The following is a 26601-nucleotide window of genomic DNA, read 5'->3' as shown; positions in this document are numbered from 1 at the left end:
TCGCTCTTCATCTTGATGATGTGTGGACGGGCAGGGGAAGGGAGCTGGAACCGGTTCTAAAAGGCACGGTAGATTTGTGGAACCTCTTCTATAGAAGAAGTTAGAACTAGCAGGAACCCACCCCTGATGAATACCCTGGGAAACACAGTCCAGGTTGCAGACACTCTATTCTGGGTCATATGAACAAGGGTAGCGACGTAGAACAAATGATTGTCAGCCTGCCAGGAAGACCAGACTAAGAATCAACTCCACATGAAGGCTAAGACTTTATTGAGAGTAACTACAATATTAGAATCTTGCAAGTCTGATTATGCCATGCTTTCTCAGTTGGTGGAGCAGTAGTTAGAATGCAGTACTTCAGCCTAACTCTGTCCACTGCCAGGAGTTCGATCTTGACCGGCTCAAAGTTGATCCTGCCTTCCATCCTTCCCAGGTTGGTTAAATAGACCCAGATTGTTGAAGGCAATATGCTAACTCTGTAAACCACTTAGAGAGGGCTGTAAAGCATTGTGAAGCGGTATATAACTCTGCTATTGCTCTTTTACCTATGTGAATTTGGGTAGTTTCTATTTGAGCAAGCTTTATGCATACTTTTTGCTTCTTCTTCTTCTTTACTTAATCTATGTTTTAGTAAAGCTTTGGTAACAGATCTGACCTAACTTTGTCAAAATCATCTTCCTTACTTTCTATAGTCTCTACACTCTCTATTATTAGCAGTATTCTGAGCTCTGGCTCAAAGGAACATTGGGGGGATTTTAGTGACGATGTTGGTATTTCCTTTGCCAGCTTCTCCCACTATACTGTATATAATTTATTTCCAATATTTCACTGTGTTGGAAAGAATAAAAATGAACATTTAAGGACAAATTTCTGCTATTCCAAAATCTGTGCTTCCTAGTTGCATTAGAAACACCAATTGATTTGAAAGAGAAAAACATCTCCCAAATGAGGAATCCTTTAAAACACATTCCATAATCGGTTTTGTTTTTGCTGTATGTCAGAGAAGTCTTCCATTCACACCCAAAACTCTTGCTGTAGTCAATTTATGACTATACTATGGTTGCTAACAGCTAATATTATTTTAAAAATAAAGTGCAAGGGTCAGCACAGCTTTTGCACCATATGCCTTTAGCCTAAACTCATATGTTTGCTGACATGTGGTTTTAATGAAGCAAGTGTTTTAACTGAAAATAAATCTCTCTTTCGGTGGACTTCTGTCTTCATTTTTACTGCAGATGTGGTTTCAATGTCAAAAGGAAAAGCAATCTAAATTCCAACACAGGAGGATTATGATTATACATTTGCTCAGGAGCAAATTCCACTAAAATGCATTGGGATCTATTCTTCCATAGGATATAAAATGGGTTGCACCAAAGATTTAGTGCTGATAGAATTATAAACTGTTCTTCTATATGAATCATCACCAAAGGAAGTCAGCTTTCCTCTTTGCAGTATATCTAATATCGAGAGTGTATAAAAATTTGGATGTAACTCCAAGCTCTCTTATATGACTTCTGAAATTGCTAAAACAATACATCTAACAGAATAGAAATACTGGTGTTTCTAAAACTAGGATTAGCAAAATATCGACAATGTTTGGTCAATTAGGCAAATTGGTTTTGAAATGCAGGTGTTTATTGACAAAAGAAAAAGAGAACCATTTTTAACTGAAAATATTCCCAATATTGCATAACCTAGATTCCAGGTTATGGATATGATTCATCATATACGGTAAATATAAATGGAGTAAAACACAATGAAATAAAACACAATGAAGTAATCAAGTTCTCTTTGTTAAGTTAAACCAGCTGATCCAATAATTATCTAAACCATATGCCATGGTGGCACAGTGGTAAGAATGCAGTATTGCTGGCTAACTCTGCCGACTGACAGCAGTTCAATCCTGATTGGCTCAAGGTTGACTCAGCTGTCCACCCTTCCGAAGTTGGCAAAATGAAAATGCAGATCGTTGGGGGTAACAAGCTGACTTTTAAAATCACTTAGGGAGGACTGTAAAGTGTTAGAAAATGATATATAAGTATAAGTGCCATTGCTATGCATCAACGCCTAGCCAGAATGATGTCAAGATGCTGAATTGTGCCTTGTGACATTAAGGTATAAGCTTCATCCTTTCAAACATACATCACAACTTTGCATACAAGTCAATAGTGGATGGAATCTATCTGCATCACAATCTCACAATGCGTTCTTAAGACTGCCAATTTAACAAACAAGAAACTGATAGCTTTTTTAATGTTTCAACTAAAGTCAAAAAATATTCAGCTGCAAAGATGATAGCAAGATATTCATTAAGGTCACATTAGGGTATGCTATATTAGCCAGGTGTTCACCTTTTTTCTTACCTTATGGCTTTGAATATAGGAAGTCCTTGATTTAAAACCATTGATTTAGTGACCATTTGAATTTACAATGGCACTGAAAAAAGTGCCTTTCACATGGCCGTTGCAGCCTCCCCATGGTTACACAACCAAAATTAGGGCACTTAGCAACTGGCATGTATTTACGACAGCTGCACTGCCCTAGAGTCATTTGTAACCTTCCCAGCCAGCTTCTGACAAGCAAAGCTAATGGGGGAAGCCAGGTTCACTTCACAATCTTGTGATTCGTATAACAACTGCAATGATTTGCTTAACAATTGTGGCAAAAGGGGTCATAAAATGGGGCAAAACTCACTTGAAAACTGCCTTGCTTTGCAATGGAAATTTTGGATTCAATTGTGGTCAGAAGTCAAGCACTACCTGTATTAGTTTTCAATCTTCAAGTAGTGCCATTTTTTTTTGTCTGAGTCTGGCTAACAGTGATTAATCGAGGTTAATATCTTAAGGAAAATAAGCCAGCTTCAAAATTACAGTATCTGAATGCCAGTGACGTGCGGTGAGGTTTATGACTGGTGAGGCACTGACACAGTGCTGAGTTTCAAATATTTTTAGACTTGTGGACTTCAATTCCCAGAATTCCACAGCCAGGCATGCTCAGTTCCAATTTAAAGCAACAGCATTTGTTTTTCTCCTTTGCTCCTTCTTTCTTTTTCTTTTTCTTCTCCTTCCCCTCCTTCCTCCCTCTCTCCCTTCCTCCCCCTCTCAAACACACACACACACAACACACACACGCGCGCACACACACACACAGAGAGAGAGAGAGAGAAGTTGGATTGGACTATCTCTCCTACCCCTTCCCTCTCTCACTCACTCTCAAACAAACCCCCACACACACAAAAGTTGGATTGGATATCTTTTCCAGTGGCTTGAAAGCAGCTCCTCTGCCATCCCCCCCATTCCCCTGCTGCCTTTCCCAAACACCTCCACCATTGCTGTCTGGGTGGAAAATGCCTGGAACACAATAAAGCCCACCTATCACCTCCTGCTGGCAGGCTGGGGTGAGAGGAGAGGCAGAGAAGCCGGAGGGGAGCCGATCTGAGCCTTCCAAAAGAAAGAGGCTGGGGGGAAGTGTGTGTACTACAGTATGGCTCTTTGCCTGGCTTCCTGCCTCCTCCTGTGGTCTCCTCAGTGCTCACTTGTGCTCTCCCTCCCCAAGTGTAGTTTGATTGCAGGCGGAGCCACGTTGCCTTTTCAAACTTGTAATCAGTGAAGCTGGGCTAGATTTTTATATAGTTTTATCCAGCTGTGTTTATGAGAGAGAGAAATGAATGGGGGCCTGGGGAGGAAGTCACTGCACTTGGGGAGGGAGAGCACCAGTGAGGAGACCACAGGAGGAGGCAGAAAGCCAGGCAAAGAGCCATGCTGTAGCACACACACTGGCCCCACAACGTGGCTCTGCCTGCAATCAAACTACTCTTGGGGAGGGAGAGCACAAGCGAGCCAGGGTCCTTCCCTCCAGCCTTTGCCCAAAGCCCTGCACAGCACAGAGGATGAAGTTTGAATTCCTCCCCCTCCCTCCAACCCACATGTAACTTTTCCAGCTTTTTTTAACAGTTAAGCAGAGTCATCCACGATGAGGAAGTAACTAGCTCAGCTTTTTCCTTTTACTTTTTTTTCATGATGAGAGTGGTGAGGCTGTGCCTCACTTGCCTCACCTGACTGCACGTCACTGCTGAATGCTTATTTCTCAAAATTGTAGTTGGTATTACTTTTCTTTTTAATAATATACTCAGCTGACAATAAACTAATCTCACCAATCCTGTACATCATAACAATAAAATAAATCCAGCTGCATTGATTTGTTGCTCATAATTTAGCATCAGAATCTTAGGCAGAAGAATGGATGTAGGGATATGAAATCATAGTTGATTTCTGAACAGATATATGGGTGAGAGTACCAGGATTTATTCAGGGGCATGGAAGACTCCCGTGTTGTTCTGTTCTTGAACAAACAGGCCTGGAAATCTTGTTGTAGCTTAGTTTTATAGGCCAGTTTGATGTTAGATATATAGCCCAGAGAATGTAAAACTAGAAATATGCCTTTTAAACATCATTTAATCACAAGAAAATAACCACATGCTGTGTGACTAAATTAATTTCAGTGGGGCATCGTAAAAAATGCTGCATTGTAAAGAAATTCCATAGCATAATCATGTACAAAATTATCCCGTTTGTTCAGCCATTTATTTGATTAATGTCATGTAATCATACTGTATACAACATTAATTTAACAAATCAAAACAACATTTATCATTCGAGGAAAGCTATTTAGAAAATAGTCAATATGAAATGTTTGAGGCAAAAGGGATCCTAAGGCAAGATACAGATGCTTAACTGCTCTTGAACCAAACACACAGAATTTATTTATATCCACAAACCTTTTGAACAAAATGGTACTAATCTGAAACATACAATCGGTTCACACAATTTGGACAGTTTTGGCTTACCCTCACCTCAATAGCTCTTTTCCTTCCTCTCTCTTACATCTTCAGAATAATATTACTCAGACTCCCTCACCTCTATCCTGTGGCTGTTATCTATAAGTAGTAAGACTCTTATAGTTCCTCTCCACGTCAAAAACCTGGAAGCTGTTAAGTGTTGCTTTTTTAAAAGAGATGAATACTACATTTTAGGGTTTTTTTTTTATAAAGGGGCTTGTCTATTAAATAAATTTAAAAATGACATCCCAACTAACAAATTCAGTGGCTTGAGGGGGTTAAGATAAGGCACTTAAAAAAACCTTGTTAAATTTATACACTTTTCTGCTTATGTAAGAACTCAAGACAGCTCCAGCCACTTCTGCCAATTAAATTGCATTCTTCCAACCTAAACCACAATCTGTCAGCTGCTTCCACAATCTGCCATCAGAACAGAAAAAAAATATGCCAGCAAAGGAGCAAAAAGGGAGGAGAGAGAGAGAGACTAATCATGAGACGAACCAAGTGCTATTACAACCCAAAACCAACCAGATAAGGAATATTTTCACAAGGCTTATACCAAATTAGGTAAAAGGAAAGCTGCTCTTTGGTCCTGGACATAGCTGTATTTTGCCTTGTTGACACACAACAAGGACATGAGGGCTTCGGATCACTTTGGGGGCACTACCACAATCAAAGCCCCCAAAGCACATAGAAACAAAGAAGTAGAGGTAGTCGTCAACTTATGACCAAAATTGAACCCAAAATTTCCATTGCTAAGTGAGACATTTATTAACTGAATTTTGCCCCATTTTGTGACCTTTCTTGCTACATTTGTTAAGTGAATCACGGCAGTTGTTAAGTTAGTAACAGGTTGTTAAGTGAGTCTGAGTTTACCCATTGACTCTGCTTGTCAGAAGGTCGCAAAAGGTGATCGCATGACCCAGGACACAGCAATCATCATACATGTGAGTCAATTGTCAAGCATCCGAATGTAAATCATATGACCATGGGGATACTGTAATGGTCATAAGTGTGAAAAATGATCATGTCACTTTTTTTTTTTTTAGTAAGTTAGGACAATGCGTGATTATTCTGTTTTTCTATTTAGGTAAGGAAATATCTCTGAAACAATGACCCAGTAGGTAAAGTGACATTTATAAGAACCTTTTTCAAAACATAAAGGAATTAAAAGGGGAAAAACAAGTAGAAATAGTTCACTCCAAAATACTTGGAAATAATTCAAAAATTACTATATTAGACCCTCCGGTGGGAAGAATACTTTATGTAAGATCTCACAAAGGCAAAGAAATCTCCAAGTTTGGTTAACAAACAAGGTCAAAGTTGTCATTAAAAAAAAAAGCCCAGATAAGAACATATAGGAACTCTATCAAAGGAAATGAAAGCAAGTGATAAAAAATAAAAGGCACTTTCAGGAGCACATGAGAAAGATCATTTAAGCAATAATAAAGCATTTTTCAAATATATCTGGAATAGGAAACAGACCACAGAAGCCATTGGGCTGTTAGATGACGAGACAATTAAATGTCTCCTAAAAAAAGGAGAAGATAGTAGAAAAGCAGAATGAATTATTTGCTTCTTTCTTCACTGTTAAAGACATAAGACAGAGATCTGTGCCTGAGCTGGCTACAGTATTTCAGAAGGGAACATCTGATGAACTGAGACAAATGGGGGCAACAAGAGTTAAAAGCAAAATGAGAAACTAAAGCTAAAGGAATCCCTGGATTAAGATGGTATCTATTCAAGAAGTCTTAAATAATTCTTAAACATAAGTTAGCAATTTATTTCTCTGAAAATATGCATCTTCTGTTTATCAACTGCTCCTTAGCACTGGAAAAAAAGACTGGGTGGTGCCAATTTTTTTTTTAAGGCTATGAGTAAAAAATAAAACTACAGGCCAGTTAACTTAGTATCTGTTCTAGAGGAAATGGTCAAAAGTATTATTAAAGGGGAAATAAACAAATTCCTAAAAAGTAAGCTTTGTGAAAAAAAAAAGAACCAAAATGGCATTGAGAAAGTAGGTCTTTTCTCATGATCTATTGCAACCACACAGACAAGATGACCCAATACATATTGCATGATTGGACTTTCAAAAAGTCTTTGACAATATCTCTGCTAATATCTCCTAAATTTAGGTGTTATGGGATAATGGGAAGCCCTCCGATTAAAAAAAATGAAATAAATAGCATCAGCACTTAGACTTATATACCACTTCACAGTGCTTTACAGCCCTTTCTAAGGGGTCTACAGAGTCAGCCTATGGCCCCCAACAATTTGGGTTCTCATTTTACCCACCTCGGAAGGACAGAAGGCTGAGTCAACCTTGATTATATAACCAACCATATTAAATGTATAGTTTCTGGAATTTGTAGCCTTATTCTGATAAGGATTTTAGCTTCTCCCACATCCCAGTCACTCTGCTAAGCTACTGAAAGCAAAAGAAAGCCAGAATACTCCCTTCCTTCTGAATAAATGAAGAAGGAATTTTCTCTTGAAGAGTTGGTCTGGTAGGATACAAAATGTGCTTTCCTGGGGGGAGGGGCTGGGAGTTCCAAAAACATAGATTTTAAGAGTAGGATATAGGGACTTCTGCTTGAGATACCGTGGGGACCAATCAGCTATGCAAGCCCATGTTCCATTAGATCCATAAAATCCTTTGACCTACAAGAGAAAAAAGCTCATTCATAATTATCATTAGCAAATGAAGCATGTTCCAAGTCTAATCCCTTCTGCAATATTTATATATGTTAGCACTTTGTCAAAGCCAGCCTTGAAAACTGAGTGTTTCCTGAAAATAATTTAGGAACCTGCTAATAGTGCAGAAAGGCTAAACTGGATTCTTGCTATTTCCATTTATTGGACAGGAGAAGGAGCTACAGTAGATATTAATGGTGCTGCCTTGACCACTCAGCAGAAAAAGAAATCTGTTTTATCTCCACTAGACACGTCTGTTATAAATATTGCTCACAATCGAGACAAGACCCAGTAAGCTGGCAGTGATTGCAGATGTACGATTCGAAGATGCTTGAGGTGTAAGCTGAAGAGATGCCATTCAGGGACTAAAACCTTTCATCTCAATTCATTACTAACAGCTGGGGGACTCAGTCAGCAGATGGGGCAGGGTGGGGTAAATTGCTTGTGATTTCCTATGAAGGAGAATATACACACATCCAAACTCTCTCAAGAATCCTCAAAGCGGCCGGCTTAGCATTAGGTGTTGGCATAGACAAATAGCTACCAGTGCCTCCAACACTGAGTCACCCCAATCACCATCACTAAAGGGAAGCAACAATCATTCACCTCACCACATAGCACATACCACTGGCAGGCAGCTTTGAGAACTGAGCTGAACCAGCACACTCATCACTAGTCATGATTAATTGCCAGACCGAATTCAATGGGCCTGATCATGAGAAGGCTAAACACAGATTCCATCCAGAATCCCAGAGAAAGCAAATTTGATATTTGGGGAGAGGAAAGAAGGCATTCAGAAGAAATTCCAGGAGCTATTCCGTCCCTCACCAGAGGAAAATCTGTGGGGTGAATGATTTGTGTGGTGTTTAGTTAATGCTGTGTTTTGAGGTGGCTGAAAGATCCCTTGTACCTTTCTTTATAATGTTTATAAAGCCTGTCACATTTATAGCACCACTAGGCTGTTTGAATAATATTTTATTCTTAGAACATTTGAGAATTTATTTCCAATTTCCCTTTGTGATGGGTAGTTTTCTTTATTATTGGAGGGGCGGTGTTTGCCTGTGCCATTATTGTTACTTTTGATTATATGTCTATATCCCTTGGAAGCCTCTCTGTTTGCCCATAGGTCTTTCTCTGAAAAAGTCCAATAAATTTCCTCATGATGTCTTCCCCTTGGAACTGAATGAAAGAGTAGGAAGCTGAGGAGACTACAAAAGCATTGATCTCTACAATGATAGACATATCCCTTGTTCTTTACCTAAATTCAAATTTAGAAGTTTCAAAAGGAAATTATGCATATTAAAATGAATTATAGTTGACAGACAAAAAACTGTAGGATAAATGTTTGGCATGACCCCATCTTCATTTTCTCTCATCAACTCTAGTGTCAACTCTCGGAGCTTCCCTAACCTGCTCCCGAGTTGCCACAGGCAGGGGGATTGAGAAATTTGCACCTCGGTCAAAACAACACATATCCTAGCCAGTCAAAGTCAAGGCCATTTCCACAGAAACCAGTAACAGACAGAGGGAATGACTTCTACAACCTGCAAAATTGCTTCGTTGGGGAATGTGACTGATGACACACCTTGGGGGGAGGGGGAAACAGGGTCAGAAGCAAGGCGCAAACTGAGTGGGGCCAGAGCTGGCTTCACTAGATCCGTGCCGACATGTAGTTCCTAATAAACAACTGGATTTTTCTTGAAACTTTGCTTGAGGTTCCTACTTTTATTAGGGCATAGGTCGGAACCCTGATATCTAGCACTGTTGCTCATTTCACAACCAGTGCATCAGGGAGCACAGAATTTATCCACTACAAAAATATTTTCTTCACTTTTATCATATAATAAGAAAGACCTTCAATTGGTGAAATGAGCTGCAATCTTTGAGGCTCTGAAACCAGCACAACTCAGCTGGAAAAGGCATGTTTGACTGGCCTCCAATACGTTTCAAGTAACAGAGTCTTCAAAACTTAAGGTTATTAGAGTTACAAGAATCTGGAAAAATAATAGGAAAGGAATTATTAATAACACCAGACAGTTGAAGGGGGGGGGGGGGAGAGCATTGGAAGAATATCTGAAGGACAGCGAAGAACAGGGGAAAAAAAGCTTACTGAATACCAGAGACACCAAACTGGCATACAAGAAGGACCAAATGAAGAACAGAAAAAGAGGCAAGAATTACCCTACATGGTTAGCACACATACACATAACAACAACAACAACAAAAACAACAGTTAAGCAGATAACAACAAGGCTTAACAAAGGCTGAGAGAAAAGCTGAAGAAAGAGACAGAGGTGGTAATTCTGGCTGCACAAGCCTTAAGAACAAATGCTTACAAAACCAGAATTGAGAGTTAGGGAAAGAAAGTGTTGAAAAATGAGGCAATGATGTGGATGGAAAATTACAAAGGTGCTGTAAATAGCATGAGGGCCAATGGATTTGAGAGAGAATTAGTGCTTTCAGGGCAAGATTTGAAGATGAGAGTTCAAGATCCAGTGTAGAAAACAAGCTAGGAAGCTCCCGTACACAGTATGACCAAACTCATTCCTTTGCAGTATTATTCAAAGAACTTTCTCCAAATAATATGATTGCTGAATCCAATTAACAGGCCATACAACTAGCAGGAAACTACTAAAAGGGGCTTTTTCAAAAGGCAACTGGACTTTGTTTTCCCTTCAGATTCAAGAAGCTTCTTCAGATCTAAAGTTCTGATGTTTTTGATGAGTTCTGAAGAAGCTTTTAAGATGAGAAGTGAAATTTCCTTCTTCAAGGAAGGAAAAATAAAGTCCAGTTCCCTTTTGAAAAAGTACCATTGGGATAACCATGACCCGATAACTGAGAATGCCCATAAAGATTTAGCAGGAAAGAAAGAGAGATAAATCTTAACCTGACCACTACTTTAGTTATTAATATGATTTAAAGGGAAGAAGGAAGGACAATTTTAAAGGCAAAGTTCTCCTTTGACATTTTCACAGTTACTGATACTTAGATGCTGAGCCTGGTATGTTGAGTATGTTCATGGAGCACATTACATACTGTAATATATGTGTGTGACTCCAGAACACTCCCATATCATGTTGTCAGAACTGTGCTAGGCTTAACGTGTCCACCAAATTCCAGAAAGGGCTGAAACTTTTGACCCATCACCAGACGTTCAGAGTGAAAGAAAGGGGTGGGGAGGAGGAAAAGAATGTGTTTTATGCTATGGTCCCTGAACACACACACACACACACACACACACAGGACTTACAAAGTTCTTCATGGTCAAAAAGTAAAACCTTTTCTAACTCATTGTTATCCAAAGGTGTTGGATCTCAGCTCTTATAATCTCACAAAAATACACTGTAGCTAAGAACATGGGCACCAGGCTGGGCAAAATTGCTTTGTGGTTTCTAAAAGATCTTTGTGTTATCACAGAAAATAACAGGAGTTTGGATTTCAAAGCTCAGTGAGGATTTTTATCGCTGCTGAACATAGACAAAGGTAGAGCCAATTAGACAATTTTTTAAAAAGCATTATAGAATGCTTTATTTAAGCCAGAACAAGGATGAGACAGAATGTCTCTTTAAAGAATTCTTGGTGCTTTACAGGCTTTTTGAAGCTAAGAGAGATGAGGAATGCACAGCGCACAAAACTGTCTCTCAAGTATGTCTCTGTGTGGTCTCTCTCTCTCTCTTTCTCTCACTTCTTTTCTGAATAAAGTGTAAGCGAAGATAAACCTCTGTGATCATTGGTATTTATGTATAAAGAAGAATGGTATTGTGCTGAAAATCAAACCCTGCAGTTAAGCTGGGAAGCTTCTCAACTTTTTTTTCCCTTGGGCAAACAATACAAAACCCAGAATAGCTCAGCTCCTATTAATGCCAAAGTATCTGTCAGATTAACACCAGATAAAGCACAATCAAAAATATCTGGATAAAAAGATAGATACTCAATTTAAAAATGTACATAGGGATTAATAGCTGTACTATGATTTTAAACATTTTTCCAATATGTAAATAAGTTATTTAGAAATATTTCAATTTTGGTTCGTTGCTTCTACTCCAGCCTTTTTCATTATTCTTTGTTTGCACACACTTTATGGATAATTAAATAGGTATTACAGTGCTGTCCAAATATTACAAACAGGCCAGTATTTTTTAATGTCCTATTCCTCCAGTCCCTATTTTGTGTTACAGGTAGTCCTTACTTAACAACGATAATTGGGACCAGAATTTCCATCGCTTAGTGATGCCAATCCAGGCATCTTGTAACTGTGTGACTTTGGGTAACTGCATCACTTAGTGATGCAATCCAGGCAATCCCTGTTGCTGTCTTTAGGTGAGGATTGGGGGTTGCTAAGCAAGCATCTCCTCACAACTTCCTGCAGATTCCCACAAGCAAAGGCAGTAGAAAAAGGCAGAAGGAAGTTGCAAACTCTAGAAGGCTTGTAAGCAGGCTGGCAGGCAGGAAAGCAACTGCAGCTGGGTGAGGGGGGGTATACGAACAATTTTGAGACTGGGGATGGCTGTTGACAGATAGAGGGTCTTTGCAATATAAATTTCCTAAAATAAATAAATAAAGTTTAATGCTCCTTCTTGATTATGTCCAGCATCAGCTTTTGATTTCATGGACAAAGGAATACTTTCATTTGTTGTTTTCATTTTGCATGTATATTTTTTAAAAAAAACATAATGTAGTTAAGAGGTCCTTTATCACTTCTTCCCCTACTTGCTACAAACAGTAGACAATAAATTAAGATGGACCTGCAAACACAGCACTCTTAAATAACGCTGAATTAATGTTTCTGTAATTAGATTTTTGTTTATATATAAACTTTGTTGGGGAATGAAGAATCCATTGCTGATTTCTGCCTGCGCTAAGTTGGTCATAGATTGAACCCAAATGTTTAATACTTTGTATCCCATATTTTAGCTTTGTAAAGGATGTAATAATTATCTAAGGAACAAACACTAATATGTTCATCGCTTCTTTGTAGAAATAATTTTGCCACATCTGTGAGATGTGATTTTGCAAGTGATTCATGATGAGCTGTCAGGAGCCTGGAACATCAGGGATACAGTATGGTACGTAATTTACAAACCCAAATTGATGCAATTGGTTTCCTACCTGTTCCTTGTGTTTCAACCTGTACTGATTTTTTTTAAAAAATGAGCTGACATTCTAAAACTGAGATTAAAACATTAAAAATTTGTCACCTTGCATCTACAAAATATCTGGCAATTTCCTTACCTTTGCAGTTTCCCCTGTAGGCAATGTCTAGCTGAGGGTCTTTGCATTTTGCCCGTAGAAATTCACATCGAGACAAGAAAGTCCTGCCATCAGATGCACACAAGGACTTCTGAGGGGAACCTGTGCATTCCAGAGTACATTCTTTGTCTTTGTCTTGTTCCACTCTTAAAAACTTTATGAGGATGAGAGAGGGAAAGAACAAAACAAAAAAATGATGTGAGAGACTGAAGTAACATTGAAAGGAGCTTGCATGTTACTGACTGGTTGACACAAATTATCTATTCATAGTCTTCGCTAAATGACAAACTATCGTGTACAAAACATTCCAGGTTCAATACCAATCATCCCAGATTAAGCTGGAAGAGATGCCACACTGAAATAATAATAATAAAAAGAAACAATTTTGATTTTGATTTGACTTCTTGTGTTTTGACAGTGTTCACTGAAGATGGTACACAAGTAAGTTCTTATTTGTTGCAGATAGGAGGAACTTGAACATCTTGGTTGAAATCGAAATTCATTCCAAAGGCAAGCTTACTTTTCTAAAACTGCAGAGTCTTTCCTCAGAATATATATAGCTGTGGGGGAATTCATTCTTTTTTTTTAATGGTGGCTGATATTTCTTTGGAGCAATCAAAACTGTAGCAAAAGGCAGAGTAGCAACTACAATAGGAGCATCACCTCAGCAAGCCCCATGCAAAGTCCAGAAAAAAAATACTGTTTTCCACCATTAATAGGAAGAAAACTATCTATTTTCTTCCACTTACTTAATAAGCAGCAGCTTATGAGAAAAATCTGTGTGTGCGTGCATATGTGTGTGTGTGTGTGTTTATGTGTGTGCTGAGATATTTGCCTCAGACACAATTTATATTTGTACTATTTTTTTTATTGTTCGCCTGATACTTTATTTTAGATGTCAATATAAATTGACATAATAAATAAAATAAAATAAATTGGTGCAAGTTTCTCTTTCATCAAATTGAAACAACAGTTAGTAGAAGCAGGCAATGTAGGAGAATGCCTCTACCTAGCAAATAGTATTAATAGAAACAAGAATTGCTATTTGAAAACTCCGTATGGTATTAATTTTGAAAGACAGAAAACAAAGAAATAGCTATGGCCCTCCATGACTCTTCAAAAGTATAATCAATTACTTAGTTCTATGAAAGCAGAAAGACATTTTATTTTCATTTCCCATAAATGCTGGCAACACATAAAAGAAGTAAATTCACCTTAATTTTTCAGCAAATGTGTCTATCTTTCAACTGTTCTAAAATACCAATAAAGAATGCAAGGCATGTATTTACCAGGAGATCATAGCTGCGAGGCACAAGGGAGAGATTCTCAGAAAAGGTTCTGAGCCAGAGAATGCCAACAAGCCCACACATACAAATCTTTTAATGCTGCTTCTGTTTTTATCAAGCACAAATGGCTAAAAGCATTAGAACCTTAATGTTTCAATGTTTCCCTCAATGCCATTCTATCAAGTCATTCACAAATCTTGTTTTTTTCCCACTGACTCCACATGTGGAATTCTACTCATACATTTTGTCAGTCTTTCTGCCAGAGGCCAGAAACTGTAGTGTAGAAATGGGGAAGTCACCAACTCGCATGGCTTCTTAGTGAAGGAACTTAAGGGTTTTTTTGTATATGTTTTATTTGCAGTTTTCCTTTAACAAACAACATATTTTGTGGACAGTGTAATGACTTGTCTATACATTTTTATACAGTGCTAACAATAATAATACAATTACATATACATAGATGTATATTTAAACATCAATTATATGTCTTACAATGTGTTTATTGACCCCTATTAGATCACCAATATTTTAATATTTCAACGTTCTATCTATATGGATTGCCCAGCTCACACCTTTCTCCTCTTTTTTCAAGAAAATTACTGAAATTTGCAATTTTGCTGTGTGATTAATCATCCAGAAATGCAATTTAGTCACTCTAATTTTGGATTAACAACTGATGAAATATGCTATGCTAAGGTTTTAGACTTCTAACCTCACAGATATTTCTTCAGCATGGGCATGCCTGTGCTTTATTTATGTCAACTCAAAATCATTTCCATTTTGAGAATGAATATTATCATATTATTTCCATTTACGTGACATATGATTGTGACTACAGAGGTATGATAAAGGACAAACAAGTTAGATCCACAATGCAAGGAATCTTACTAAATTACCACCTAGGAAATCTGATTTTTTAAAAAAAGTATTTTACAATATACTTTCATTCATAGTTGATTTTGCTTTATTATGTGCATTTTTGGTTTTTCCTTCAAGTATTATATAGGCACAATAGTAATGATGATAATAACCTCATTGTTCAGAATTGGAGAATCTTCGAAGAATCTTCAAAATTATGAATTCTTATCTGCACAAAAATGCCTTAGAGAACTGGGCATCAAAACAATTGACTTAATCTTTGTCATCAACTGCAAATAATTGTGATGTTTTTTTTTTTTTGTTAAATATGAGATTTCCAAAGTGAGCATAGTGAATCTATGAACATAGCTAATATTTATATGCATTTATGTATGCATGTACCAGCATACATAAGGTAAATCCACTTCATTATTTTTGTAACAGCTGCAGTCTTTGCATTTCATCACATTTCATTCTAAAGAAAATATAAAAGTCTTATAGGGAAACTGATAATTATAACTTTCTGTAAATTGTGCAACAAAGTCACACATTTCATTATAAATCCAATATTCAGAATTGGAGCACATGTTTAACAGTATGATGGAATACCAACAAACAATAGGAACATTCTTTGTCCATTGTCCCCCAGTTTGTCAGCAGCTTTTTCTTCCTTTCTTTGAATAAAGAACAGGTTCAGAATAGCTAAATCTGCTCACAGAAATAAATCCTTGATCTGCAAGGCTATGCTGCCTTTGGTACATTTTTTTACATGTGTATAGTTTATTTTCATCTCTAGAACTGAACTTTGAGGGGGGAAAATCCCCCCCCCCAAAAAAAATTGCCCCCAACAATCTGTATCCTCATTTTACCAACCTTGGAAGGATGGAAGGATGAGACAATCTTGAACTAGTCTGGATCGAACTCCTGGCAGTGGGCAGAGTTAGCCAGCAATATTGCATTCTAACCACTGCACTTCTTGACCAAAGACTGAAAACTGATCAAGATAATTAGGTTATTATATGGCCAATTGAAATTAGCACTAAATGTGCTGCATAACCAGTTCTAACTTTTATTAGTATTAATTAGATCCTGAATACAAGTCTTTGTGTTCAAGAAAAGTTATGAGCTGCCATTGTAGGCATACTTATCAAAAAGTCTCAGTGACTTCAGCAAGACAGGCTTCAACAATCCAGGGTACAACTGTCTGCAAAGCTTCCTCTATGGCAGCTATGCTGGATAGGGAATTCTGGGAGTTGAAGTCCACAAGTCTTAAAGTTGTCAAGTTTGGAGACCCTTACTCTATGAGCTTCCTAAGATCAGTCTCACCATTCTTTGTGAAATGAACACAAAAGAGAATGTAATCAGCAACGGCTTCCTATTGCATGCAATACACAGGTGAAGCTACAGCCCAAGTCAGCAGAAGCAGCTAGGAGGGGCAGCAAGAAATTTAGAAGCAGCCCTCTACAAGTATGTCTTTCAATTCTATACCCCTTTTATAATGAAAGCACAATTTCATTTCTCAGGCATGTACAGGTCTTTAATTATTCTGATAAAATGGCAAAGGCTGGGATGTCTGCAGTGTGTGGTCAAAAAAGAGAAAATGACAGCCACTACAGGGTTCTTTTTAAATCTGTGTTGCATGCAATTCCATCAACCACAGGCACAGCATGAGTTGCGCCATCGTGGGCACTAAGTGGACAATTTTAACAATGAATCTTCTTAACCTACACCTAAGTTCAAATAGTACACTAAATCAAAATGAAACACCACTGTGTCGTGACATTTTTCTTCTCCGCAGAAGGTTCTTGAGAAAGATGGAAGGAAAGAGAAGAAGAGAATGACTAGGAGCAAGGTGGATGGATTCTGTTACTGTGGAGATGAGAGCATCATTGGAAGTCCTGAAGGACCAGGTTAGAAACAGATCGTCATGGGGAAAATCAATACAGGTGATCAGAAGCAACTTAATGGCACATTATTGATCCATCAATCCTATAGACAGCTCTGCAACAAGTTTCCTGCTAGCTGGTGGTATAAAGGATATTTTGAAGAATGGTTTCAAGACCAACTGCTGTTGAGCATCAAGAGGAGAGATAAAGGGGGGAAGGGGCAATTAGCATCTTCTACGCCAGAAACAGCCTTTCAATCCCAAGAATGCTTTGCCTCTATGCCCTTCTCCTCTTGTAGACATTCATTTGGAGCCTATGCAACAATCCTGATGCTTTTCTACAGATTTTATTCAAACCCATACCTCTAAGGCTGTCTTCACATGACAGGTCCTGATGAACTGTGGAGCAGTTCATCAGGACAGCCAAGCAACCATGTCCCAAGACCTCCTGCTCATTACTAAAGAGGAAAGGAGGCTGCACTCACAACCTAGCCTTTCTTTTATTTTTACAGAGCTCAAGTGAAAGTGAAGAGGAACTAAAGAGCCTCTTGATGCGGGTGAAGAAGGAGAGTGCAAAAGTTGGCTTGAAACTCAACATTAAGAAAACTAAGATCTTGGCATCCAGCCCTTTCAATTCCTGGCAAATAGATGGGGAAGAAATGGAGGTAGTGACAGATTTTATTTTCATGGGCTCCAAGATCACTGCAGATGGGGACTGCAGCCAAGAAATTAAAAGACGCTTGCTCCTGGGAAGGAAAGATATGGCAAATCTAGACAGCATACTAAAAAGCAGAGACATCACCCTGCCAACAAAAGTGCATATATTCAAGGCTATGGTTTTCCCAGATGCAATGTATGGTTGTGAAAGTTGGACCATAAGAAAGGCTGAGTGCCAAGGAATTGAGGCCTTTGAAGTATGGTGCTGGAGAAGACTCCTGTGAGTTCCTTGGACTGCAAGGTGATCAAACTGGTCAGTCCTAGAGGAGATCAACCCTGATTGCTCTTTAGAAGGCCAGATCCTGAAGATGAAACTCAAATACTTTGGCTGCCTAATGAGAAGGAAGGACTCACTGGAGAAGAGGCTAATGCTGGGAAATATTGAGGGTAAAAGAAGAATGGGACTTCAGAGAATGAGGTGGCTGGATGGAGTCTCTGAAGCTTAAATGGACTACAGGGGATGGAAGAAGACAGGCATGAGCTTAAATGGACTACAGGGGATGGAAGAAGACAGGAAGGCCTGGAGGAACATTGTCCATGGGGTCACGATGGGTCAGACATGACTTTGCAACTAATAACAACAACAACAAGCTCAGTGTTACTCTGGAGAGAGCCGGTGGATCTTCTTCCCATCTACAATCTCCCTGTCTGTTTATGAGGGATGGGGAGGAAGTTCATAGAGGGAGGGCCAATTCTCATAGGCTCTCTAGGACTTTGTTCCTTGGAAGAGGAAAGGGGTAATTAATATCTTAGAAACTGGTTCAGATGCTTCAATTGAGTTGGAAGTAGATAATTCCCAAAACAGCTTCTGGGCTATTTGGGATTAAAACAAATCCGCTCTGTGTTAGTTTTCAAGGCTAATTTTCTGTTAAGTGTGTTATGGTAACATGACACTTATGGCACTTAAGGGAGAAAAAACACACACCTCTCTCTCAGTCCTGATGTTAAAACACCAGGTCATCCACTGACACTAAATGCAGAGAGATTCATGACCGACAGAAGGAAATAGTTTGTCACCCAGCAATTGTGGGATTCTCGGGCAGAAGTTGTGCTAATGAAAAACAATTTAAATGATTTTGGAAGGGGACTGGATAGATTCTTTGAGGATCAGGCTGTCAAAAGCTACTAATACTGGTGTCTGTTGACTCTCTCCTGATTCATAAGGAGAATGTCTTAAATACTAATTTCTGAGAAGTGATGAGAACTTACAGTTGACCTACAATGCTGGTTTGTGAGCCTCTCCAGTTGCCACTGTGTGACAAAAATACTGAACAAAATGGGTCGATGAACTGATCTAGAATAGTTCTTATGCTTTCCATATGATCTTATGACACTTAAAGCAACCATCAGCTCAAAAGCCAAATAGCATCCCAAAGTAAAACACATCGATCAAACTCGTATTCAATTGGTTCCTGCATTCCCTCTCCCCAATTTCATACATTTTCAAATACAACTGAAAAGCAACCATGCTGACCTTCAAAGATGAAAAAAAGGAAGAAAGAAAAGCAAAACTAATAAATTCCAAGTCACCAGGAAGATTGGAAGTGACATTGTGTATGCCTTCAAAAATATGTAATCTATTATTCTGGATTCACAGGATCCTTTGGAGGAAGGGAGCATTCAGGTGTATAGCTGCATGTTTAAATTCTTACATGCAACCTGGAATCCTGATGGCGCAGCATTCAAGATAGCCTGGGGCCATTCCTGTAAAATTCTTTCCCAGCAGGGATCCATGTTATGAATGTGAATGCCACAGAGGTAAGGGAATAAGTGTTGGCACACTTCATGATGAGCAGGGATAGCAATTAACCATGGGGCTAGTCGATGCATGCATTGATAAATGTACCTAGATAGGATTATTATTTCTGCTCAGTTAAAATGGAACTGAGCAAGAAGAGTAATCAGAAACAGAACTCTTGGCTTCACATCCACATTAGCTCAGATCTGGTTTGCCTTATCAAGGGTGACAACATCACCAGGACTGGATAGCTGCAAAGCTCTTGGAATATTTCTCTGACCTGGTTGATTCTCCAAACATCATTAACCAACTAGGTTTAAATCAAGAAAACAACTGATGGCAGAGGGTCACATTTATTAATGGCTTACAGGTAGTCCTTGATTTACAACAATGGAGTCCCAAATTACCATTGCTAAGCAAGGCAATTGTTCAGTGAGTTTTGCTCCATTTTATGACCTTTTATGCCACAGTTGTTTAAAAAATGCACTGTAGTTGTTAAGTGAATCATACAGTCATTAAGCAAATCATGCTTTCCCGTTGACTTTGTGGGAAACCAGCCGGGAAACAGTGATCACGTGTCTCTGGGACACAGGTGTAATAAATACATGCCTGTTGTCAAGTGTCCGAATTTTGATCATGTGACCGTGGGGATGAGGGAATGGTAAGGGAGAAAATCAGTCCTAAGTCATTTTTTTCAGTGCCTTTGTAACTTTAAACTGTCGTAAGTTCAGACGTCCCTATATCAGAAGTTATCAGAAAAATTTAAAGTACTGAATTTTTTGGAGTATAATACACACCTCCCCCCCCCCAAAAAAAGAGGGTGAAAATCTGGGTGCATCTTATACACTAAATATAGCATTTTTTGGCCTCCCAAAACCCCGTCACCTTTGCAAAAATGGCCGTGCATTACCTTTAGGAAGCTTCCAGAGTGCTCCTGGGGGCTGGAAAGGACAAAAATGAGAAAAAAACAAGGTGTTTTTTGCTCATTTTTGCCCCTACCCCCACCCCCAGGAGCACTCTGGAAGACTCCTAAAGGCTATACACAGCCATTTTTTGACAAAAAACGAACCCATTTCCACAAAATGTTGGGCCATTTTATGCTCATTTTTGCCCCCCCCCAGCCCCCAGGAGCACTCTACAAGCCTCCTAAAGGCTATGCATGCCCCCCCTTTTTTTTACATAAAACGGGCTCATTTTTGCAAAAAACAGGCCATTTGGGGGAGGTCTGCAGAGTGCAAAAACTTTTCTTTTAATTTGCCTCTTCAAAATCTTGGTACATCTTATACTCTGGTGCATCCTATACTCCGAAAAATACATTAGATAGAATAATTTGTGGTACTTAATATCCTAAGACATATTTTGAAATGAGATTGTTTACCAAAGGTGAACATGTAATTGCTAAAATGCACCTTTACTGATGTTTGAAACGGAAGGAGGACAAGTTAAATAATGTGCATATACTCAAGGCTATGGTTTTCCCAGATGCAATGTATGGTTGTGAAAGTTGGATCATAAGAAAGGCTGAGTGCCAAGGAATTGAGGTTTTTGAACTATGGTGCTAGAGAAGACTCCTACGAGTCCCTTGGACTGCAAGGTGATCAAACCGGTCAGTCCTAGAGGAGATCAACCCCGATTGCTCTTTAGAAGGCCAGATCCTGAAGATGAAACTCAAATACTTTGGCCATCTAATGAGAAGGAAGGACTCACTGGAGAAGAGCCTAATGCTGGGAAATATTGAAGGTAAAAGAAGAATGGGACTTCAGAGAATGAGGTGGCTCGATGGAGTCTCTGAAGCAGTTGGCATGAGCTTAAATGGACTACAGGGGATGGAAGAAGACAGGAAGGCCTGGAGGAACATTGTCCATGGGGTGACGATGGGTCGGACATGACTTCGCAACTAATAACAACAACAACAAGCTCAGTGTTACTCTGGAGACAGCCGGTGGATCTTCTTCCCATCTACAACCTCCCTGTCTGCTTCTGAGGGAAGGGGAGGAAGTTCATAGAGGGAGGGCCAATTCTCATAGGCTCTCTAGGACTTTGTTCCTTGGAAGAGGAAAGGGGTAATTGAAGTTAAATAATGTGTGATAAAAATGTGGTTATAATAGAGGTAGTCCTTGACTTACAATAGTTTGTTAATGACCGTTCAAAGTTACAACGGCACTGAAAAAAGTGACTTATGACCATTTTTCACCCTTATGACCCTTGCAGCATCCCCATTTTCCTTGCTTTAATAGTAAAGTATTATACCAATGCCACTGCCTTCTTCCAGAAGGCCTGGCATTTCCTGCTTTCCCATAGTAATTGAACTGCTCTGCTTAGTTTTTTTTTTAGTTCAGCGATAGGCAATTGCTGTCACAGTGCTTTAATTTGGAATTCTCTCCCCCACAACCAAGTAACTGAAAGAACAATGAATAAATCCATTCTCTGCATGTCACATACTTGTAAAATAATCCCTTGGTTCGTTCTGTTGCCATATAGACAGTGAAATTTGTCTGTGAGTGCAAAGAAAGGACACCTAGCCACACCCAGTTTATGCTAAAACAGTTGCCAACCAGAAGCTAGTGAACTGCCTGTCATGTTCAGGACAGTGTTTTTATTTGAAAGTGCTTGGTAATTGAAAAGAAGTGACACTTTTGGCAGTAGTATGGCATCTTGGGCCTCCCTGCAGGAAAATCAGTTATATTTAATGAGTCTTACATTCCTTAATTAAGTGTTTCAATGGGGCTATGCAAAAAGGTGTAGTTTAAAGATTGTGGTCTATAGTGAATATAAAAGTGTCAATACAGGAGAATATTTGTAGCTCAGGGTTGAAACGATGGGAACTTGGTGCTCTCTGAACTTGTTTGTTTTCTTGCAGAAGTTTCATTACCCAAACTAGGTAACTTCATCAGTGCTAGTAAAGAGTGCTGTTTGCTGTCAGTTTATATTCAGTATTACCCTGTTTCCCTGAAAATAAGACCTCCCTGTATAATAAGGCCATTTGGATTTTTGAGTGCATGTGCTAAAATAAGCCGTCGCTCGAGAATAAGCCCTCCCCCAAAATATTGCCACACAGCAGTAGCCATGAGGTGACCACGTTCGCCGCCTCCTGCACCTCAAAAATAATAAGACCTCCCCGAAAAATAAGGCCAAGTGCTTATTTCAGGAGTCAAAAGAAAATGAGACAATGTTTCATTTTTGGGGAAACATGGTATATACAATAAAAGTATCATAAATAAGGAAAATATAAGATGAGTTTCAAATATACAAATTATTATGACAGGCTGGGCATGTCCAGTGAATTTCTATCATCTCTAATATTTCCCGATGAATATAATAATAGCACAGTCAGGTAATAATGTCATGCCTACACTTGAGGCATTGGCAAATCGTTCCAAGGAGGGGTGGAACGTGACTTGTGGCTGAGGGAATGACCATCCTAAACTACTAAAGTTAAAATGGGAAAGGTAAAAGGAAACAAACCTGAAGATAAAGACAGGAGTTCATCTTCATGTCCTGATGTTTGTAACGCTCAAAAATACAATAAATATCACCCACATTAGAAGCTGCACAATAAAGTCAATTTACAATCAAGTGAGAAACTGTAGCCCAAGAGTTAGCAGAGAATGTAACCTACGCTAAGGTGACACTCTGCAAACTATTTTTTAAAGAAAATGCTCAAAATTCTGTGCAAGTCATGATGTTAAAGCATTTGCTTCTGGCACAGGCTGATTTCAGGATTCAAATACAATCACTAGAGGCAAGGATATGTCTCATCCTAAACCATTATTTCTTTAAACATAGTATGTTAAATAATCCATAGTGGCCTTCTTCATATGTAACATTAAGTAATACACTAGGGATGCCCACATTCTGAACAACCTATCAATGAAATCACAGTCAATGTATTTTTCTGTAAAGATTCTCAAGGTTCTTTGCGTCTTGTGAGATATAAATCTGAAAGATGGCATGCATACAAAAAAATGGAAGTGAAACTTACACTGTATAGTAAAATAAATGCAAAGCAATCATAGCGGAGGACCAAAAACAAGGTCAAGTGTCTCATGACTAATTAAGAACACTATGTTCCAATTGCTGAGTAGTAGCTTAAAAATATTTCCTTAAGGTATCCTGTTTCTTAATGGCCAGTCTCTAGATATCTCTGCCATATGGTAATAGTTCAATGGCCTGTGCTATTTAGTCACCAAACTCAGACTTTGAGAGGTTCCAACTAATAAGTATAGATTGCAAATACTCCACACTCGCTTTCCTAGAAGTCACATCTAAGACAAAAGCACTAATGATATATGTATATTACAGTGACTGCAATAAAGAATTTAAAGCACATTTAACAATTTAAAGCACATGTGTAAAACACTGGAAGTCTTTAAGAAGATGTTGGATAGCTATTTGTCTGAAACGGTATAGGGTTTCCTGCCTAGGCAGGGGGTTGGACTAGAAGACCTCCAAGGTCCCTTCCAACTCTACTATTGTATTGTATTATTGTCTTGACACTGCAAGCTTGATTGTAGCCCTCTCCCCACCTTAATTTTTCCCCTCTGGCTAATGAATGCCTATCACTACCACCCATGACTACCTCCCATACTAACCAGGTCCTCCACTACCAAAGCAACAACCCAACCTCCCACAAGAGAAGCTGTATTCAGCTAGTTCAGACCAGTTCACCCGAACCAGTGTACATGCGTGCTCACATTTGCAAACCGGTGGGGAAAGTGAGTGAATACTACCCCTGCATACATCAAGAGTATCTCGGGAACCCAGAAATAGACTACTGGGTCCACATGGAATCAGCATAGCACACAGGTTAACTAAAGCCCTTCAAAACATCTTAAGCAAACCAAAAGACCCAGCAACCCCAGAGAAAAAACAGGAGTCATCTACAACACACAACATAAGAACTGCAACAATCACTATGTACACATTCATGAACACCAACTGGCAGTCAGAAGACATGATGAAAATTCTTTAATTTCACAACATATAGACAGATTTAACCATAGTTTAAACTGAAAAAAATGTGACAATTCTAGAGCAGGCCAAGTCCAAAAATGCCAGGAAATTCCTAGACACCTGGCACTCTGACAAATCATCCATCAATAGATACATAGACATTAACAACATCTACACACTATGCAAACCAGCCCAAAAGAGAAAAAAACACCTCTCCACCAGTAATCAGCACTCAGAGCAGCATAGATTAACTCCAAAGTCAATTTCAGACCAACAATCACGTAAGCAATACCCCAATCAAGAAACTGCCAAAAAGCCATCAGTAAACATTCAAATCAAAGAATCTCTAAGACCCAACCCACCCACAGACAGGCAAGACACCAGAATATAAACTGAGAGCAAGCAGCACTCCTTACCAGCACTGATGACATTATCTAGTTAGGGTAATGAAGTGTTTGCAAGAAAACAAGCAAGCTCAGAAAGCATCATTTCAACCCTGAGTTACAAATATTCTCCTTTATTTGTACTACTCACCTCTGATACACGGGTGCTTTATCTAAAAGGCAACTGGACTTTCCTGGGGTTTTTTCTCTGAAAATGTTTTACTTTTCATCCAAGAAGCTTCTTCAGTTCCAGCTAAGTGGTAGAGAATCACAAGTTAGAATTGAAGAAGTTTCTTGGATGAGAAGTGAAATATTTTCAAAGAAAAAAACCAAGAAAGACCAGTTGCCTTTTGAAACAGCACCTTTGGAACAACTGGATGATTGAGAATATCCATAGATATTCACTTCTTTTTTTTTATTAGCCTTAGTAAAATACTATGTCATGTCCCAATTCAAAGCTGTAGCATGATATGAGAACATAATTGTGATAATTGGGAATAAACTGAGCAAATGTTATAAGAGGAGGCGCATTCTCCAAGGCTGGAAAAATGAAGAAGGCAATAATGAAATTATATAAAAGCAAATCCTTCATGATATAAGTGATACAAGGAATATAGAAAAGAGAGGAGTACATCTATCCCCGCTGCCAGGGATGGACCAAAAACGGGATGTGTGGAGGCTGAAAATGGGGTGCGCAGAAGTGCCAATAGGTGGCAGAGGCTATGGGTGGCGCACACCCAATGGGTGGCAGCGATTCCCGCATCCTGAACAGCTGATCAGTGGTATTACAGGAGACAGATCCAACTGCCAATCAGCTGCTCATGCTAAATCAGGCTGTCCTGAAGCTGACCAGACTGTTTGCTGAATGCTGTAAGGAAGTAAATTGCTGGGAGGCAGAGGCCAAAAGGTGAAGGCTGAAGGGTGGGGGGCAGTGGGTGGGTGGGCAGGGCTTCAGTAAAATTTGCTGTATAAGACGCACAGACATTTCCACCCACATTTTTGGCTGGGGAAAGTGCATTTATGGTCCAAAAAATACGGAATGTTGGGGGAACCCAAGGAGAAAAAAGATAGGAAAACATCTGGATTGGATAAAAGTGGTGGAAATGCGGAATCTCCAGGAAAGTGATTCCTTCAGACCTCTAGAAAGAAAGAGAAGGGTTAAAAATTAACATAATAATGAAGAGACAGGAAGTCTTCATGAATTATCTGCCACAGAGGAACAATAGTGGAAGAAGGATATATTTTTCTCCCCTGTTTGAAGACACTCGAGAGGCATCTGGTTGACCACTATGACTAACAAAATACAATTCTGAACTAATATGAGCTTTTATCACTAAGCAAACTGACCTCAAAACAAACTCTTGATGACAAAATAACCCACAACTTTCAGGAAAGGAAGAGCTAAGCATCTCCTTGGCAAGAGAAGAACTTTAATTTAATTTAATTTAATTTAATTTAATTTAGTTTACGTATTGGAATATTGTTACACATGGTATTCTAATTTTGTGGCATTAATTTTCATGTTCTTAATCTCCTGAGGAATTTCATGAAGTCAGTAAAACAAGTAATCAAACTTTCATCCACATCAATCTACATTAATAGCATTAATAAAAAGTTATTATGATTCAGTTTTATGATGTTTTATCAACATAGTGTTGTACATTTATTCTATATTGTATAACATATATTTTATTGTAATATTGTATTAACTTTAGAAATACAATCAAAGAATGGACAAAAAAATAAAAGGGGGAAAGAAAAAACAATGAAACAAAAAACAAACAAAATGTGCTGTTAATTTCTAAAATAACAATGGTTTAGATCTGCATATTAAAATATCATACATGGTTTTGAAGGTTTAAGTTGATACTAAAGTAAATCCAAATGAGATTATCAGACATTAATTAAGAACTGTGGCTAATATTATTCAAATTATATAAGAGTTAAAATAATTTCTTCTAATCTAAAAAAATTGATTGTTAAATAAATCATTAAAATGA

At 38.6% G+C, this 26601-nt stretch overlaps 1 protein-coding gene across 4 annotated transcripts in view; it reads right to left on the bottom strand.

Moving 5' to 3' along the window:
* SMOC2 (SPARC related modular calcium binding 2) overlaps window positions 1-26601 on the bottom strand; it is a 138136-nt gene that overhangs the window by 84532 nt on the left and 27003 nt on the right. For all 4 annotated transcript variants that reach the window (XM_081940897.1, XM_081940898.1, XM_081940899.1 and 1 more), the window contains exon 2: window positions 12764-12935. In XM_081940897.1, coding sequence (XP_081797023.1) covers window positions 12764-12935 — 172 coding nt within the window. The remainder of the gene's footprint in view (window positions 1-12763; window positions 12936-26601) is intronic.

This window comes from Natrix helvetica (genome assembly GCF_964273705.1).
Source record: "Natrix helvetica genome assembly, chromosome: 2".
Classification (NCBI taxonomy): domain Eukaryota; kingdom Metazoa; phylum Chordata; class Lepidosauria; order Squamata; family Natricidae; genus Natrix; species Natrix helvetica.
Note: the sequence above shows the minus strand (reverse complement) of the source record. Positions and strands in the feature narration are given on the sequence as shown.